The 19,242-nt window shown below is 41.2% G+C and overlaps 2 protein-coding genes across 2 annotated transcripts; one reads left to right on the forward strand and one right to left on the reverse strand.

Annotated features, from left to right (window-relative positions):
* The first annotated feature begins 227 nt into the window (after nt 1-227).
* On the forward strand, nt 228-10,024 carry chmp2ba (charged multivesicular body protein 2Ba). Its single transcript, XM_056437995.1, has 6 exons — nt 228-402; nt 2,982-3,073; nt 4,988-5,182; nt 6,539-6,641; nt 7,013-7,119; nt 8,378-10,024. Exons 1-6 carry the CDS (start codon nt 372-374, stop codon nt 8,489-8,491), a joined length of 642 nt encoding a protein of 213 aa, XP_056293970.1. The 5' UTR covers nt 228-371; the 3' UTR covers nt 8,492-10,024.
* A 2,049-nt stretch (nt 10,025-12,073) lies between these two features.
* On the reverse strand, nt 12,074-18,587 carry pou1f1 (POU class 1 homeobox 1). The gene is made up of 7 exons (XM_056435224.1): nt 18,452-18,587; nt 16,556-16,717; nt 16,152-16,250; nt 13,508-13,771; nt 13,175-13,339; nt 12,767-12,827; nt 12,074-12,314 (listed from the first exon to the last, which is right to left on the reverse strand). The coding sequence occupies exons 1-7, from the start codon at nt 18,585-18,587 to the stop codon at nt 12,074-12,076; spliced, it is 1,128 nt and encodes a 375-aa protein (XP_056291199.1).
* Nucleotides 18,588-19,242: the final 655 nt, after the last annotated feature.

Raw genomic sequence — 19,242 nt, forward strand, 5'->3', positions numbered from 1 at the left:
GCATTCAGCTTAAATTATCTTGTATTTCAGACAGTCATATGGCGTTACAGTCGAACAGAACAAACAAAGCTAATATTTGGCATTATTCGGCGTCATTTCAAAGAGTTAGACACACTTTTCTCATCGCAATATGACATTTTACGAGGTACACGAAGGCAGCATGAGAGTCGCGCCGTGACGTCACGGGGAGCCGTTGAGTCGGTCAGCTGAGGGAGGAACTCCGACAACAGAAAGTCAACCAGGAAGCCGAAGCTGCTAAACTGACCCACTGCCTCCGTGTGACGGCGTAACGGCGGTTTTAACGATAACAATCACACGGTAGACCAGTTCAGGATCCGTCTTTTATACTCCGCTCGATAAAAAGCAGCAAAATGGATCTTTTCAAGAAGAAGACTGTCGATGGTAAGTTTGTTCTGTGTGACCAGCTAGTTAGCTAAATTGTGTTTCTCCCCGGTGTTCAGACTGCCGTGTTGTTCCCATGTTAACCCAAAGCGTCCTATTCCACGCGAACTTGTTCTCCCTGTTCTGGGTCTCGCTGAGTCACTCGGTCACACTGAAGCAGACTGAAGCCCAAAAGCCGCGTAGCCGCAACTTAAAGTGGACGCGTTGTTACAAGCTATAAGTAACACACAAGGCTGAATCAACGTTACAATCTAGCCGCGAGCGACATGATGTAAAGTTACACGTCGTTAGCTGACGTTACGTTATTTGTTAGCGTGAGAGCCAGAAAGGAAGACGGCGACTTCATTGCGACACAGGAGGCTGAGGTTTACTCATTGCTTTATTAGTTACGCTATGTCACATGAACCCCACTTTTCATAAAATGTCTTAATAAACGTTTAATATGTAATGTCAAGTAGATATCTGCACTTATAATATTTGTTTTTATTATTATTTATAATACCCACACATTATTTATTGTTATATATATATATATATATATACATTTATATATATATATATATATACATTTATCATCAAAGTGATATATAAATATATAAATAAGTTCCAACTCTCACATTTCCTGTGTGGGGAAGACAATAATAAAGATATCGTTACATTACTGTCCTTTTGTCGTTGACACAGACTCCTCAGTAACTGCCTTGCAGTGATTAAAAAAAAAAAAAAAACCTTATTACAAACTGTGATACAATTTGGAAATATAAAGGTCGTGCTGTTAGAATATGACATCATAGCAGGCTGTGTATGCAGTTGGAAGTTTAATCTGTAATATACAGTGATGTCAAAATGCTGAAAAGACTTTGATTGAAGTATTTCTGTGTTTCTATCTCCAGGCTAGGTAATCAGCCTCACAAGGTCAAAATGGAAAATCAGCCTCTCCTTTATCATAGTTATTAATGAATGAATTATTCTTTTTCAAATGCTCATTATATTGACTCATTGGGCTGGGTTTCCAGAAGGAGGTGGGGGGGCATTAAAGTTCACCTCCTCTGGACCACACACCTTTTTGTGTGAAGAATTCCATAAAATATATCCTTCATTTTTTTTAAAGAAAAAACTCTGTTATTTAAGGTAAATGTTCTCACAGAACCGCCTCCCTACTCCTCCCATCATTCCAGTTTCACCCACACCGATCGTCCGCATACTTTACTTACTGTGCCGCGTTGCCGCCACTCCATTCCACGCCGTTGTCGGGTCTTCTCATTGACATTTCTCAGTTTCCATCTCATATTGTTAATTTCTCTCACCTCTCTGGAAAGAGATTGTATTTGTCGTCGTAGCCCTGGGTCGGGTGGCTGAAGTGGTTTCTGGTTATTTGGTGAATGCATGGGGGGGGGTTAGATCACACTTATTTGTAGGGCGATATCCCTCCCATTTTGAAACGTTGGCGGCACGTCACCGTATACGTATGTGGTCCAATACGATGACGTGTTTGGACCAAGTTCATGCTCGCTGAACTTTTCAGAAAGAATAAAGCCTTTTTTGGCAAGTGTTTTTTCCATGAAGTGATATTTTCTTGTATATTTTCTTGCAACTTAAGAATATGGAGCTGAATCATTTGTTTAAAATCAACTGTTCAGTTCTTTATTTTTATTTACTTTTTTTCTAATACAGTGTCTGAACTCTACATTTCTTTCTCGACAACTGATTTATTGAAGTGTAATTTTGTACTCATCGCTTGACTTTGTCCTGAAGGAGAGATTCCTGCTGTGTTTGGTTTCTTTCGTCTCTGACCTGTTGAAGGGTATTTTAGGAGTTCATTTTTTCCGATTCTTAACTTTATTTAATAACCGACGATTCCTGGAAGGATACTGTGTATGTGTTGTGCTGTATATTGCAATGTCCTAAAGCACCCGAGAGTTTAAACTGAATCGGGTTTTGGTTATTTTACGTGATTTCTGATACGCTATAAAACTATTATTTTCTGTGGTCATTGTTAAGGCTACAAAATGACATTAACTCAAAGCACCACACCTCTTTCTTTTCTGGAGCACCTGGCGGTGTGTGTGTCAAAGTGATTACAGGGGTATCACTCACTCAGAAGTTGTGGATGAATGTGTGACTTCAGGGTCAAACACAGTCTCACATGATGCCACTTTGTGTGGGTGGTTTGGACAATATTGGTGTGAGCTGTCCAAGCACTTCCTCAGTTGGCAGTGACAGTTTACATTCTCAAAGTGCTGCTTGACACACTTCAGTTATATTCCACTGAAAATAAATGGTAGAGGGCGATCCATCATAAAAAAACTCAAAAGAAGAACAAAGACTGTCCAGGACATTCTTGTGCTTTTTGTTGTCAACCTCTGCTTGTCAAGTCATGAGTGATGCCAGATTGTGAGAATGTACTTGTGTTGCCACCGTTCTGCACATAGCAACGTGTTCATATAGATTACAAGTAATACATGTAATCATGTCAACTCTTTGCTCATTCACATTTTAATATCTGTAACTGGCACTTGAGTGTCAACAATGTGCCCACAAAGTGTGACCTGTGGTCCTTTCTGTCTCTCTCTCCAAAGACGTAATCAAGGAACAGTCGAAGGAGCTGCGTGGCACTCAGAGACAGATCACCAGGGACAGAGCAGCGCTGGAGAAACAAGAGAAGCAAATGGTGGGAACACACACACACACACACACACACAAAATGATCTTAATGAAGTTAAGGCATTTTCCATAAATGTCTACATATTGCATCATAACTTCATTAAGACACCCTTTTAAGCTAGAGATGCATATCAAATTCTTCTCCTACAATATGGGAATGAGCCTGATTTGCTAATGGGTCTAAATTAATAGCAAGAATGAGCTGGTGTTGTGGCTTTGCCTCAGGCAAGTCAGACACCTCTCTCTCTCTCTCTCTCTCTCTCTCCTATACACACACACACACACACTCAAAATTTCACACTACGGCTATATTCCCTGACACACACAACATTTCCACTCTCTGAAAGATGAAAGACTGGCGGTTTCCTCTTCAATCTATTGTATTAAGTAAATATCATACAGGGCATAATTACCTCCCTGGGGCACCACATTGTCGTTCCTCATTAATGCTTTCCGCTAATTAGTCTAATTATTATTTTTAAAGCTTTGTTGCACTTTTTGAATAAAAGATACATTCGCTAAAAAATGGAAATGACCTATATTAGCACTTTAGCACAATCAGGACTGTGTTGCCCCCCCCACTCACATTGCATAGTAAAATTTGATACAAGCACACAAATTCATACTGCATAAAAGTGGCATAGGGCAGAAGTCATCCCCCACAAATGACGGTCAAAATTCCCTCTTAGCTTTCTAGTTTTAATAAATCGGGTTCATAAAAGTGTCGACCTTGTTTCCCTCTATTTTTGTTGTTAGTTTTTAGCTACATTTAAGACCAATGCTGAACGCATGACCAAAAATGCAGCTTCCTGATACAAAAATACATTGAAAACACAGGTTAATAAAAAAAGAAATAAAGTTTTAGTCATGTTTAAAAATTCACAGGCGAGTTGGATTGAAGCTGCTCCTGCAACACGTTGTCCATCTTTTGTTCGGAGAGCTCCGTGTCCCGAAGACATTAACATTCGCATCTCCTCCCAGGAAAAGTCCTCACAGCCTCATATTTGTGTGCTGCATCGCTTCATGTTCAGGAGAGCACTCGATCCATCACATCCCTCCACCCTGATCCCTCCTTTCCCGACAGGGCAGTAAATAAGACATTATATGCGTCACATATAAGTCCCACTGCTCTCATCTTCATCTTTTCCCCAGTAAAGTATTCATAGTTTTTTGCGATGACAGTACAGGTGACATTATTATTGTCACTGTTTCCTTTTTATCTGTACAGCTCTACATTGTTTTTACTGCTCACAAAAGCAAGTAAAAACAGACTGAACCGTGAGTGTGTGTGTGTGGAATTTCTATTGTCTCATCAAACATTAATAATTGATTATTTTCCTGAAGATGCTTTTAGCTCACACACAAGAGATAAGCAACACATTCTTCTTGTACCTTCTGTCGCTGTGCGGAGAGCCCTGGCTAGCCGGCTGGAACCTGCAGCTCCACTTGTGTCTCTTGGGATGCTCACATCCACTCGTGCCCACACACACACACACACACACACACACACACACACGTTCCCTGTGGGCTTTCGTAGATTTTTTGATGTTTACCAAAGCTAAACATTTGTATTTGTGTGCCAGTGTGTACGGTCTGATCCAGATGACATTATTTACTATGTTAATATTTGTGTAAGGTGGCCGCTCCGCTACGGCACATCTGAAATATGGGCAGCCTCAATCTCTGTATTGTTGTCCCTGTATCTGCTTATATGGAGGAACATGATCTCAAATGACACACCCATAAAACCAGGAGACACTCGGCCTCTCAATAGCTTCGGTGTATTTGTTCCAGATATCTATCTGAATTAGAATTTAGAGCTGTTGGCGGCTACGATGAGCTCCCTTGTCATACATCTGCCCACTGACACTTTCACATCTTAAAACTTGACACACTATCCCCTCCCCCTCTCCCCCTTCAGGAGGCTGAAATCAAGAAAATGGCAAAGACTGGTAACAAGGAGGCATGCAAGATTCTCGCTAAGCAGCTGGTCCAGCTGAGGAAGCAGAAGAACCGTACTTACGCCGTCAGCTCCAAGGTCACCTCCATGTCTACGCAGACGAAGGTCATGAACTCACAGATGAAGATGGCCGGCGCCATGGCCACCTCCGCAAAGGTAAGACGATCCTAGACCCTCCTCTTCAAATCTGCTGCCGTGACGTCAGGGTTTGAAAGATGACATCCTTGTCCATTTGGACATTTGATACCCACTACATTCAACTCACTGGCGGGTGTGTTTTTGTTTTGCATAGGAACGAGTTTATGTGAGCTAAGTGTGTAAAGTATTAAAATGGGATCTGTTCATGTGAAAAGACAAGACTGGTGGCGTTGTTGTAAATGAAGAGTGAACGGTGGTAATTGCCCACGAGCGATGTACTGTGCAGAGACTTCACACACAGGTCAAAAGTGTGTTTGTGTGTTTTCACGAAGCAAAAGAGAGCAAATGTTTTAATGTTTATTATGTCTGACATACACAATGTTGGATAACAACACATTTACTTCCAGAATCAATGTGTTCAGTGAGTAGAGCAACACTTTCCTCTCACATAGCTCCGGGTTAACGTGGTCTGGAGCAGCATGTCGATGTTAATCCTCCTGTTACCTTAGGGTCAATTTGACCCCATTCAATGTTTAATGTCGGTGTTCTGTCGGGTCAATTTGACCCCAGGCTGTTGGGGTCAAACATATAAGAAATATCATCTTTTTTATATATTTAAAGGGCTATTTAGGTAGTCAACAAACAAACATAAAGTATCTCACACTTAAACTTGGGAAACAATATTAATTCTAATAATTTTCTGGAGGTTTTAATTGCTGGGGTCAAATTGACCCCGAGGGTAAAATATGTCAGTAAATATAAAGGTAACAGGAGGGTTAAACATTGAATGGGGTCAAATTGACCCGAAGGCAACAGGAGGGTTAAGTGAAGACTGGGAAATATATCTGATGTGTTGTCGGGCCGAGCTGTGAAAATGTGCCACCTTTGTGCTGATCTCTCACGGGGAGGAAGGAGACCATCATTATTTTTTACTTCTATAATCCTTTCTTGCGAATGAAGGTAGAGCAAGTCTTCTAAAGCCCTATTTCACAAATATCAGTTTGAGACTCTGATTTGTAATAAGAGCATAACTCATCTTGAATTTGCTACTTGGGAAACGGCCCTGTCTGTAATATGCACGGTCATTGACCTCGAGTATTTTCTGTGAGAATTAAGGTTCTCTATCTGTCAACTATGTGACTCAAATCTTTTGCAGCTTAATACAATTTGTATGCATATATTGTATCAACCGCTCACGCTGAAAAAGAAGACATTTTAAGTCCAGCATTAAAAGTCTTGATTATTTGCTCTGTCCATTCCCTCAACTGACATTTAGTTTGTTTGCTCAAGGGCAGATGTCGCACTATGCTGCTTCTCCTCAGCTGAAAACCTCAACTTCAAGTCTCTCACCTTTTCTTGTAATCACGTGTACAGACGATGCATGCGGTCAATAAAAAGATGGATCCACAGAAGACCCTGAAGACCATGCAGGACTTCCAGAAGGAGAACATGAAGATGGGCATGACCGAGGAAATGAGTAAGGACTCATAACACACACACACACACACACACACACACACAATGAGCTCTGGAATGTACAGGCTTGCCAAAACCAGATTGTCAGGATATATGTAAATGATGTTACGGATGACGTGTGTGGCAATTTGTGTTCTGATGGAAAAAAAGAGAAACATGAAGGTATGATTGTGACAATGACATGGAGAGGCTTTTTCCATTTGCGTAGTGGGATTGCCAGCGCACAAGCATCCACGCCTACATTTACTAGTTTGGAGCACGATTGTAAGCTTTCTCACTCTGAAGTCCATCTGTGACTGAATATGAATGCATTTTGATTGAATTGACCCGTGTGTCCTCTTCTCCTCTCTTCCTGTCTCACAATCTGTCCAGTCAACGACACTTTAGATGAGATCTTTGACGAGTCAGGGGATGAAGAGGAATCTCAGGACATTGTCAACCAGGTTCTGGATGAGATCGGCATTGAGATCTCAGGAAAGGTAAGACATTCAGAGAGAGAGAGAGAGAGAGAGAGAGAGAGCTTACCATAAATGTATACTATGTCCAGCCCATGGGGCTTTATTTAAGTGTTATCACTACTCAGGCAAAAATGAGAGACTGTAAACGCACATTTTAAACGTGTAAATGATCCCCCAGAAAAATCTAAACAACTGAACAACAACTGTTCCACATGGCTTTTACTCGACTGTTAAGCTGTATTCCAGCTGCCACATGGTGCGGCTCCTCCAGCTCTTCTAATTCTTATGTACTTTAGTCTGTTACTGCCAGGCTTCCCATCTGCTGTGTGTCTGGCTCCCCCTGGGGGGCTTCATGAGTTATTACCTCTTATAACGCAACGTACAAACCCACACATTGTCCCATAAACAAGCCCACAGCGGGAGACGACAAACAGACGAGATTCATAAAACCCTGAAAAACGGTTGTTAAAATGAGGGGGGTAATCTTCCTTCTTGCTTAATCACAATAAAAGACTGAGCAGAGAATTCTTTGAATGCTCTCGTTTTGTGTGCTTTCTGGAAAAAGCTCAACAACAAAGCGTTCTCAATCAACCCAAAACCTGCAAGGAAGTTACAAGACTCGTAAACTATGATAGTTCCGGAGAAACGTATGTCAGTAAATATGCAGCCATATGTGTTGTTGTCATACTCACTGGAATTGTCATTCAATGTTTTACGCTATAATATATCACAGACAAGGGCAATTTAATAATAGTTTGAATTAAGATCCACGTCGTTTGGTTATGCCTTTTGGGTGGGTCGTGCCAGTTGTCGTAACACTTATTTCACTGGTTTAATACCAGTGGGTCTGAAGGATGTTGCAGCACCGAAAATAGTCAAACATTCACCAACAGCTGCAAAGCCGTGGATTAGAGAAGCATTCACGAGAGTTGGAAAGTGATTCCTTGATTATGTTTTTCATGCAAGTGAAGGATGATTAATGCCGTAAAGAACAATGCTTGTCTAACTGACGCCCACTTGCATTAAAGGTGTGATGAGTTTAAGTGATTTAAAGGCAGTGTGGATTGTTTCGTGGCGTTAACCGTTTTCCAACATCATCTCCAGTAGTTGCGCTCCAAATTGAACCCGTCTTTTACGTTTGTCTTTGGAATGGCAGGAGGCAGCTGTCCACAGCAGCCAATCTGACCACGAGTACCGGGCTCTGTGGCTGTGCGTGTGTGTTAAGTTTGAATTGAGTGTGCCTGCTAATGGGAAATGTTTTGCACATGTGTGTTTCCAGATGGTAAGAGCTCCAGCTGCAGGAAAGAGCCTCCCGAGCGCCGCCTCCTCCAAACAGGCCACCATCTCCGACGACGAGATAGAGAGACAGCTCCGAGCTCTGGGAGTGGACTAATCGTCTCCTCTGGATTCATGCTCACGTTCTAAAGCTGTGCAACATTAATACCGATTTGATACAGACTCTTTTAGACACAAGTGTTTTGTCATTGTTGAAATGCTAAATGTGTAACAAAGGGAGCACAAAACACACAAACAAACAAACGCATTCATAGACATGCAGGCAGACATGTTTATTAACACGCACATCATCACACTTTGTTCGGCAGGTTGCCTTCCAGATCCTTAGGGCGGGACATTTGATCTATTTATGCGATATTGTTATTTATTAACCGACTGGAGTGGCCACAATGATAGATATTTGTCTTAAGAGTTCTGAACCACCCGTCTCTGTCTTTATAAGGGCTACAGGATAGAGACCGTGGAACTGGCTTTCCTCGACTTCATTGTTACTCATAACATATATATATCAGCTTTTCTGTGGCTGAAGATGGATGCTCTTTCCTTAAGAAGCGAAACACTGAAATTAAAAAGAGCTAAGGCGTTTGTCAGGATCCAGATGGAACTTGTATTTTGCCTCCTCGCACATTTACGCAATTAACTTCCTCCGAGGCAAACTATCCTCTTCTCCACGTGCATGTTGCTTTGGCTGAAATATCCCCGGCTGAAGTGGGACAACATGCGAGGGAGAGGCAGAAAAAGCAACTGGTCAACTCGCTAATGAATTATCATGTTTTTAAAACCCTTAGGTACATAGTTACTGATGTAACTCAGACAAACGTATGCATGTGACATGTATCACTGACGAGGGTAAGGCCTTCACTTTCCTTACATAATGCAACGTTATTGACATAATGCATGACATGGTGAGGTGGACTGATCTGAGGGCTTTAAATTTGCACCACCGACGATGTGACGCTGGACACATTGTGTGGGAAACGTAATCAAACAGAAATTAGAACTGATGTTAGACCGGCTTATCGAAGAGTTTTTAATCGGTTGTTTGATGCTAATGATTAATCAAAAAAGGTAGTATTTCTTTTAATTATTATTGTTGGTTGATCTGATTGCGTATCTTCTTTTGGATGTGGGGTTTACCGTGATTGTGGGACGGTCCTGGTCCTGCAGTCCCTCCTTTCTGTCAGCTGCTGTGCAGTTACTGTCATATGTTCTTGAAGCTGCCTCACTCGCAAACATTCAAACACACACGCCATCAACATGATAGAAGTGTTTTCTAATCACTGTGATCCAAGAGATGTTCTCTTCCTCAGAGCTGAAGCTCTTCTCTGACCAGTTGTCATGAGAAAGACACCGATGAGTCAAGTGACGTTGACTCTTTGTCATTCTTGCATGCATCTGACATGTACAATACATAATGTATTTCATTTTTGTAAATCAATCTTTCCCCTACCTTTTAACATCTCTTGGTCTTTTGTGATTGTGAGCGGAAATGATGTTTTAACAGATTTCCACATTGTTTGAGTGCAGTTCCATGCTTAGGAAATGTATGTTTTTTGTATACTACTCTTTATTTTTTTCATCATCGTAAAGGGTTATTGGCTTTTATAAATGAATAAAGTTTCTTCAGGTACGTTGGTGAGCTGTTATTATGTTTCTCCCAATTATTTACATCTCTATATACAATTTAATCTATGTATTTTTACTGCTATCGGTTCCCATTCATTTCCATATGATTGGCAAGTCCTTGAACCTTGCTCAAGTTTAATCACAGCAAGCGACAATCTACTAAGTCTGCTAATAGATTTTAATATTGTTCAGAAATGTAATGAAGTCAATAGATGGAACCAAATGTATAGAAAACACCAGCATGCTCACTGCAGACTCATTTGCTGCCATGTAAAGTGAAAGAATGTAATTTGTCGCATATAAGAAATGGAATTCAAACATTCTGCAATTTCTGATGCAGATCTTTACATTAATATTGAAAAAGCAATTTAAATTTCAGGTATGGGAAACTGGTTTCTAAAGAATTGAACACGCTGCAGCGTTAAGCCTCTGGGAGACGAGCACTAAGCAGCCTCTTAATAGCTTTATCTTACTCGGTGTGTCGTGCCTGTAACTTTCCGGCATACGGTCTCAGAAATGTGCCGGCGGTTGATGATCCTGCTGCTTTTATTTCCCCTGACTGCGCTCCAGTGAGACAGCGGCACATGAATCACAGTGGGAATTTCTAGCTCCTGAATATGCGTCTTTTAGATTTATTATCGAATCACCCGTGGCACACCCAGGAATACTGTACAGATCATGCTGTACGCATTAACCTGACTTCTAATGGATGTATGATGCGGGTCATAGCATGACATTAGTACAAGTGAGAGATGGTGCATGTAGCTCAGCATGAAACACAGTTCTCCTTTGTTATCAGACATGAATTCAATTAATGTATCTTTTAGAGCCATGTAACAGGAAGACAAAAGCTCAGTACAAGCGGTTATCAATAACCAGCTATGTTTCTGTCAGATTTACTAGATTTTCTGAATCAAGTTGAATTGAGGTATTTCATATACATCTGCCTAGAGTCCAAACATACAAAGAATACTTTTCTACAATGTTTCATGTGTAATTTATATTTCTTCCCGGCACCAGTTAATGGTACCTGATGTTAGCTGAACATAAAGGCCTCGATTTTGTCCGAGAGGAAATTTGTGTTATCTTGTTTTGTCACTTTATTAAGACGTTTCACATCCGTCATCCCAATTAGGTCAGAGGCGTGACTGGTTGATGTTCTTCTTTGGATGACACTTTGTCAAGGGAACAACAACAACAAAGGCGTAACGTCAACAAATATGAAAAATGACACATCAGGGAAACAGCAGAGCTCAGATCCATTTTTGTGGACAAACAAATACCAGAAAGTGTTCGCCTCAAACCATAAATCAAAGAAGTACTCAACTAAGTAGTTCAACATAATATATTAGGAATCAAATAAATAGGTTGTTGTGAAACCTTCAATATATTACTTTTTTGACCATGGCTATATTACCTTAAATAAATCCAACATGTTCCATACAAGACAGGTAATATATGCATCGGCTCACAAAAATCACAAATACACAAACAAATACAACACAGATTACAGCCGTTAAATGGAAACGTTCAGCCGGTTTAGAACATTTCATCAATGATAAAGATTCCCTTCTGTCTTGAAAATAAATAAATGAAAGTTTAGCTCACATCTGTTGAAGGCACAGGTCTGATCTACGTGAGTGTTCATCTGCACTCTGGTGCTGAAAGATGACATCTCATTTGGTCTGTGTAAGTAACTTTCAGTATTCTCAGTATGTATAGCAAACACTCCACAGCTACATTCAGTCCATTAACGTGTCGGGTCACGGAAGCTGCTGCGTCACACCAGCACGTGAGGTCAATAAAAAGCTTTTATCTTCAAAGTTTTAGCAGACAGAATGTGTTCCCCTTATATAAATCATCATCTGAACGTTATAACAATTTAATCGTTTCGAATGAATCAGCAGCTGCTTAATGCAGAATGAGGGTCGTCTTTGTTTTTGGGGGTTTTCTGTTTCCTGTCGGATTTCACAATAACACGGTTCTACCAGCTGTGGTCATGAGCGAGCCTCCGTCAGGCTGGAGGGGAATGGACACCAGCTGAACCTTATGACTATGTCATTGGTCTTTGTGTTTTACACATCTGTAGAATGCAGTGCGGACTGAGTTTGTTCAAACAGGAGCTGAGGTTGAGACTGGTTTTGACCCGTTTCTCTCTTTGGCGTCTGTTGCAGAACCAGACTCTGACCACCTCCTTCTCCAGATGGAGGCCTTTGGCTATCCGGGCTATTTCCTGGGAGGAAGGCTTACTTTTTTCCATAAAGCTGTGCTCCAGGGCTTCCTTAGCTCCAAGGCTGCAGTTGGGAACAAGGGAGAGGGAAGAAAAGATGAACTTAAAGGTCATCGTATGGTATGCATTGTATCATTGCTCCTTATAGTCCAGGGGTCTCCAACAAGTAGGCCCCAGTTAAACGAGTTACACGGCTTTCACAAAAACAGTGACATCTCAACATTAGGCGACGTTAGCAGGCGATTAAGCAGACACCAGATTTAGTAAATACAAAGCTAGGATGGTTTTATATCTGCCAGGTGTGTCTGCCAAGACCAGTGGTGCATTGTGTGATTGAATGAATACAATCCACAATTGGCTATCTCCCCTGTATGGACGGACACAAGTGGCTGAAAAATTATTAAAGGACCATAAAAGTAAGACACACGTTATGTCTGCATTTGCCGATGTAAAACTTGGGTACCAAATTGGCTGGAGGAGGAAAAAAGGTCGAGAGACCCCTGTTACAGTTGATACCTGATAGTCGTTCTCCTTTTCCTCTTGCGCTCATTCATTCCTATTTTATCATTGTACAAGGCTGCAGGAAGGAAAAACAAAATGTTGTTAGTGATGTTATTGAGAGTAAAATACTCACTCTGCTCACTGCACTGCCCACAGCTCACTGTATGTATGTAAGGTAAAGAGGTTGGTGAACTCTGTCCTAACGATGTACAAGCTGGTGTTAGAGCTTCGGAGTCATGCAAGGAAAGCATGGCTATAATACGGTAATCTCTAGCTGAACGTGTAACATCGACTCAAAAGTATATTTGCAATGTACACTGACAGAATCTTTTAGAGCATTGAGATTAGACAACTAGGTCAATATTACATTTCAATAAATGCTCTAAATCGCTATTGAGAGGTTGGAGTTTGTGTGTGACTCACCACCGGCCAGCTCAGCTTCATCAAGCCATTTAGACAGAATGGCCTTGAGTTTGCAAGCATTCTTAAAGCTCAGCTGCAAATTTTCAAAGCGGCAGATTGTGGTCTGGCTGAACTCTGAGCCGTGCACTGCAGCGAGCGCCTCGCCTACATTGGTCTGTGTGTAGCCTGGAGGTCAAAAGAAACAGAAGCGCTTCATAGAATACCCACGAGCAAAGAAGCAGCAAATACAAAAATGGAAATATTCAAAGTGAGGTCTCTAATTGGTGCAGTTGTGAGCACATTTTCAGCGATAATTAGTATCATCACTTGGTATCACTTTGTGAAGATACTCACCCAGTTTGATCCGCCGTATTTTGAAGTCATTGGCAAACATCTCCAGCTCTCGTATCTGCCGGGAGTCCATGGCAGGGGCCTCTTCTGGGTCCCGCATGGTCTTCCTGTTGCCTTCAGTTTTCATCTCCCCAATACACTGGCCCCCAGGGGCCTCATCACTGGAGAGGAGGGCCGGGGGCAGTGAGGAGAAACCATGGCTTAATGCACAGGAACCACTACTGAGCCCATGATCCGGAAACTTGTACAGGCAAGGAGTAAGAGACCCTAGAGAGAGAGAGAGAGAGAGAGAGAGAGGAACATGTCTTGTAAGGTGTCTCAAGGGAGACCCTCAGACTGTCAGGAGGGTGCTGAAAGCCGCAGGTCTGCTATTCCCACGTGTATCCTTTAATTCCACAGCAAAAAATATCACGTTTTGACATGCTGTTGCCAGACACGATGAAGTACTAAGAAAGAAAAAAAATTGTTTAGCCCATATCTAGAATTGTTTTAATTATTGTGATGACTCACATCTCCTCCTGAAAATAAAAAGGTACGCCTCATGAGATCTTCAGCCGTAGATTACATAGCACAGACCTCAGACAGCTCCATTCCCTGATTAAGAGTGTGTTTTTTTTTATTTCTTATTGAATGTGTTGAATGTGTTGTTTCTTCTCCACTGGCCCTTCACATAATATCTTGCAGGTATTCATCTCTGCAGTTTACCTGTAATTTAAATTAACATTTTCACATTTTCTCTTAAATACTCATCATCCTTTTCGATTTCTTTTTTTTTTGGTTAATTATGTTGTTTTTACCTTCTTTTTTTTCATCATTTTTTTTAAAAAAGGTAAAGGTGGTGTGATGGTGGTGATTGTGTCCAAAAAAAACCTATTGGAGGGGAGGATGATACAGAGATTGATATACAGAGTTTTATATTCCATATGATCCACCCCAGCCTCTGAGTGGCCTTCTAGTTTCTACAAGTGGATGTTCATGTTAAGTGGTTAGCTGAGCTTGTTGCTGCCGATCAATAGTTGTTTCCTTGTGTTAGTATTAATGACAGAGTACTGCCACAGTAACAGATGGGTGGATCATTATTTGGAATATGATGCTTCTCATTGCATCAACACTGTGCACATAATAGCCAATGCCTGATATGTGATTTAAGTCTAACAGCAACAACATGTTGGCTTCAATATATCCCAAGAATATTCTTTGCTTTTGGATAGTATCAACATTTCTGGAAGAGAATCTGAGATGAGCAATACAACACTCCCCTCTTGTGTTCTGGGGTTTGTAGTGCAGGGACAGCTATTTCACAGTTGACTGAAATTACACTTAAGTGAATTTACGACGGATAACGGATAACAGATTTACAAGACAGAAGGTTGCAGTGCAGTGGCCTTACATTGCCAGTTCATCATGTACAAACTAAAACACTCAAACACTGCAACAAATCCCACGGTTATCATGTGAATCTGTGCTTGGTGTGTCACCATGGCAACATGTGGTCGATTGTGGCTGATGTGACCCGATTGAAAGACGGCCTCTCGTTGACTTTGCTCAGTGTAACGATGTTCACATCTATCTATTCTGACAATGTGAATGTGCCTGAGCAATCCTACAAACTCCTTCACATTGAGCATATGTTGCACCATTACACCTTTCTCTAACATTGACGTAACATTGCCATACAAGTTTCATCTGAAACTGAAATAGCTAACTAGAGATGGGATTGTATCAGCCCCAATGAAAAATCATGAAGGAGTTCTGTTTCAGACCTCCTGATTAATGCATATCCTTTGAGCTCTGTCCGTCTGGTCTCCGACAAAGACTAATATGCGAGTATATCTGGCTCTTTGTTAATATATAAAATAGGTTAGCATAGTCTTAAAAATGAAAGAGTCAATTTATTTTGTGACCTTGTCTCGTCCATCTCACATAATTAGAGAGTTTTGTTGAACGCTATTAACTCTGTTACTGCCCTTTTCTCTCAAATATCCCTCTGCCGAGTGCTGTATTGGGCAACTTTCAACACCTTTCATTTAAACTTGACCTCCTGATGGTAATACTAAATGTGTCCAGCAGTCTAAGTGGAATCCTAATCTATTTTAGGTGAGCCTGGGACACTGCATACCGTACACCTTTATTAGACCACATGCATGAGTGGGTAGATATCAAGTCTCCTCTCCAGTGGCTAACATCTATCAACCTCGTCTGATAAAAGACCAGCAATCATCTTTCTTCTGCAAATGCAAGCAGGGTTGCAGTTAAATTAAGGCTCATGGCTTACTTGAAATTGGCACTGACATATTGTAATATCTCTTAACACCAACATGTAATATCTCTTAACACCAATACCATTCCCCCTGACTTTTTTCGTTACTTCTACATTCATGTTTCTGCTCTCTCTGCAGCTTTAGGAAGAAGTGGCAAGTCATCTTTGACAGTTATATATAACACGTATGCTGGAGAGCTCGAGCCGCAGGCAAAGTAATCAAGTCTGAAATTGATTTTAACTGGTAGCAAATTTAAAATTAAATGGGAATAAACAAATTGCTCAATTGAATGGCTTTAACTGCAGGCCAGGGAACGATTATGTGTGTATGTGTGCGAGTTTGTTTGTGTGAAACACTGATAACGAGAGTGTGTATCTGATTGTTACCTTGCAATGGATTTGCACTGCCTACCATGTTGGGGTGAGGTACGCCACATGTCTGCAGGATACGAGTCTGAGAGATACTGGCAGAGAGCATCTCCTGAGCTACAAACACAGAGAGAGAGAGAGAGAGAGAGAACTTTAATATTGTCTGCACAACGATCAGCATTCATATCCAAATCATAATTATAAAGTAAGTCTTATCAACATATTCATCATCTATGCCTTCATGAGATGTATGCCAAGTTCATTATTAGGGCCACTACTTAATTTCCATTGGAGCATCATTCATATATTCAATCCTTGAATTAAAGGATTAAAATGATTTAATGATTCATTGTTTGTTGAATGACTAACATATTAATTACAGCCTTGCAATTGTTGTCACAAATACCATTACCACCACTCACCTGCCATCATGCCATAGGTGGCCTGCTGGTTGCTGTAGTGACAGGGGGCGACTGGGTAATGCAAGCCCGGGGCGCCGTTGCCAAGAGCGTTGCCGAGGGTGGAGGTGGACAGGTGCATGTGGGAGCGCTTGGAGGGCTGGCCCAGGGACAGCCCAGACGATACTGATGAAGATAAATGTGGTTATAATCTGACTGGAGTACAACAGATCAGCTGATTAAGAACTGGAGAGCATTGGCTCGGATCAGATGTGAGTTCAGGTCAGCTTTGGATACAGTTCCGGCTAATATGGGGATATAAGATGCAACCATGTCTTAAAATGTAAAGTGGGTTCTTCATGAAATATCCTCTGAACTAACCGGCCTACGCAGTTGCTCACGCATGCTAGACTATCTGCCGAAAGCCCATTAAAGATGTGTTTTTAAATTTGATGAAAAAAATATTGTAAATCATTTTGACAAGCTCAGTTTGCTTATGAAGAAAGCTCAATTAAATATAGAAATAAAGATGTTAATGAGGATAACAATATAGTAATATGAGACTTTATACGTATCTCATGATTTCAGTCTGGTGCTATGCTGACAGAACGGAGAGAGATGCGAGTGCACTTTTAGTGAAGCACATTTATTCTAGAAACTGGAGTTAGCTACCAGATGCTATGGATGCGGGTACAGTTTTAAACCTCTCAGTAAATGCAATCAAACATGTGACAGAGATCTCACATCTTACACAAACTTTGAAAAAAAGCGTAATTGCTTCTAAAACCAGGGAAATTAACTTTAAGATGGCAAACAATACCACTAATTGTGGATCCTCTTTAAAACCGTTACTTTTGTTGATGCCCTTGCCGGATAAGTGTATTTGATTAAAGATGAACGCTGCTCTGGTCATGTCCTCTGCTAAATGTCCTCTGCTAATTACATAATTATTCATGTATCCATCTTTTTATCCAGCTTGGTGTTCAATTCAATCACCGATGTACATTGGTGGTGCGGTACCGCCAATGAGGAGACTGCTCTGTGTGTCATGTATGATGACTTAACTAAGGTTTATGAGGCATCAATACATAACTGTGCCAATGGGGAAAATCCTGAAATAATTGAGAATTTGGTTTCTTTCCTTGTTACATATTGTCCTTATTTAGCAATATGACAACTTTTCACATTTAGTTAATTGAAAGACAGAAATCCAATAAAGGCCAGAAAATTCACAAGTATGTTATTTACTGTCCGAGCAGAAAATCTATTTGCAAGATTTGACATGTTTGACTTAATATACATCATAAGACCAATGTTCTGCATGATCTACTTCCGGTCTGTTCTGAGCTATAACGATCAGCAGGAATAAAAACATGCAGGAAGTTTTATCCACATGTGCCATAGAGAAAAAGACCTTGGGGAGTTTGCTATACTGATAACATATCCTCAAAGCAATTACCAACGGAGCAGAGACAGCTGGGCCAAACCAGATGATTCGATATATTAACATAATTCGGGTTGGCTTTGAATAAATGTATTTTTTAAAAATCCAATTCAACTGCGTTCATGCTCAACTCGGGTAAATCATTGGCCTAAGGGAACGACTTGTAGCCCTGCGTGACACCGCACCCATGGGACTTTCTATATAATGAGCACGTCTCACTTTGTCACAGCAAGAAATGGCACAATGACAATATCCTTCTTTCATATAGTCTCAAAGGGCTGACGTGAAACACTGAAGTAGTAAAGGGCTGCCTGTAGCTGGTATTTAATATCCCAACATCGCTATGTGAATCATAGACAAAATCAATCAAACACGATAAACGTCGGCTTCCTATACTTTGTAACCATGGAAGACACATTTTATACGGAATAATACGACATGAAAGAGAATATACTCAACATCTCAGGAGAGTTTACCTGCAGACACCATGCTGTGAGAATGGGAGCTGCCCGGCAGGCAGTCCCCGGTAGAGGCGTGGTGCATGAGGATAGGCAACGGGGAATCTCCTGTAAGTGGGGTGAAGTGGTCGCTGCTGAACACCTGGCAGGCCATTCTTCTCTTGCCTCAATCAAGCGTTGTGCTGAAGTTTGAACTGTGAAGCGGTTTCTTTTCTTTGCCTTCTTTTGCTTTAATGGATCTTATCTGCCATTGTTGCATTCATTGTACTGTGTCTTTTCTTGTCCTCTTGAAATCCCTTCCTCCTCCTCCTCCTCCTCCTCCTCCTCCTCCTCCTTGTCTTGTCTTTCGTCTTCCTCTTGTCTTCTTTGGCCTTCTCTTGCTCTGCCTTGTCTTTGTCTTCTTCTCGTGCCCTGTTTGTCCCTAATTCAACCAAGCACAGTTCTCACTCTACTCAATTGGGAATATGCAGTGAGAAAACTGTGAACAGTTACCTTTTTTCTCTCTCAAAGGGAAACGGATGTGAGACCAAACTCTCCACGGTTTGCGGCACATCTGTAGCCTCAGCCGAGACTCTCGATAAATTGCTTAACAATGAGGTTGACTTTACTCTCACAGAAATGACTGCTCAAAGGTGTTAGCTACTCAACTATTGAGCTTTCTCTCAATGAGGCGTCTGCAATGCATGACCCTTTCTCTTTTTCTCTTTCACAGATGCAGGCAGGCCAGTGTCTTGCATACCCTCAGCATTTCGCTGCCCTTGTCTACTGCAGGTATTTATATGCCACCCATCTACAACTAACCACCCCTC

The sequence above is a fragment of the Pseudoliparis swirei genome, chromosome 2 (genome assembly GCF_029220125.1).
Source record: "Pseudoliparis swirei isolate HS2019 ecotype Mariana Trench chromosome 2, NWPU_hadal_v1, whole genome shotgun sequence".
NCBI classification, from domain to species: Eukaryota; Metazoa; Chordata; class Actinopteri; order Perciformes; family Liparidae; genus Pseudoliparis; species Pseudoliparis swirei.

What these genes read in the sequence shown, in the direction of transcription:
- chmp2ba (XM_056437995.1), top strand. Translation starts at nt 372, where the DNA reads ATGGATCTTTTCAAGAAGAAGACTGTCGATG. An exon ending in GGGCATGACCGAGGAAATGA is followed by an intron (nt 6,642 to 7,012) that starts GTAAGGACTCAT and finishes CAATCTGTCCAG; the next exon opens with TCAACGACACTTTAGATGAG. An exon ending in GCATTGAGATCTCAGGAAAG is followed by an intron (nt 7,120 to 8,377) that starts GTAAGACATTCA and finishes GTGTGTTTCCAG; the next exon opens with ATGGTAAGAGCTCCAGCTGC.
- pou1f1 (XM_056435224.1), bottom strand. Translation starts at nt 18,587, where the DNA reads ATGGCCTGCCAGGTGTTCAGCAGCGACCACTTCACCCCACTTACAGGA. An exon ending in TCACAGCATGGTGTCTGCAG is followed by an intron (nt 16,718 to 18,451) that starts GTAAACTCTCCT and finishes TATCTTCATCAG; the next exon opens with TATCGTCTGGGCTGTCCCTG. An exon ending in CAGTGCAAATCCATTGCAAG is followed by an intron (nt 13,772 to 16,151) that starts GTAACAATCAGA and finishes CTCTCTCTCTAG; the next exon opens with GGTCTCTTACTCCTTGCCTG.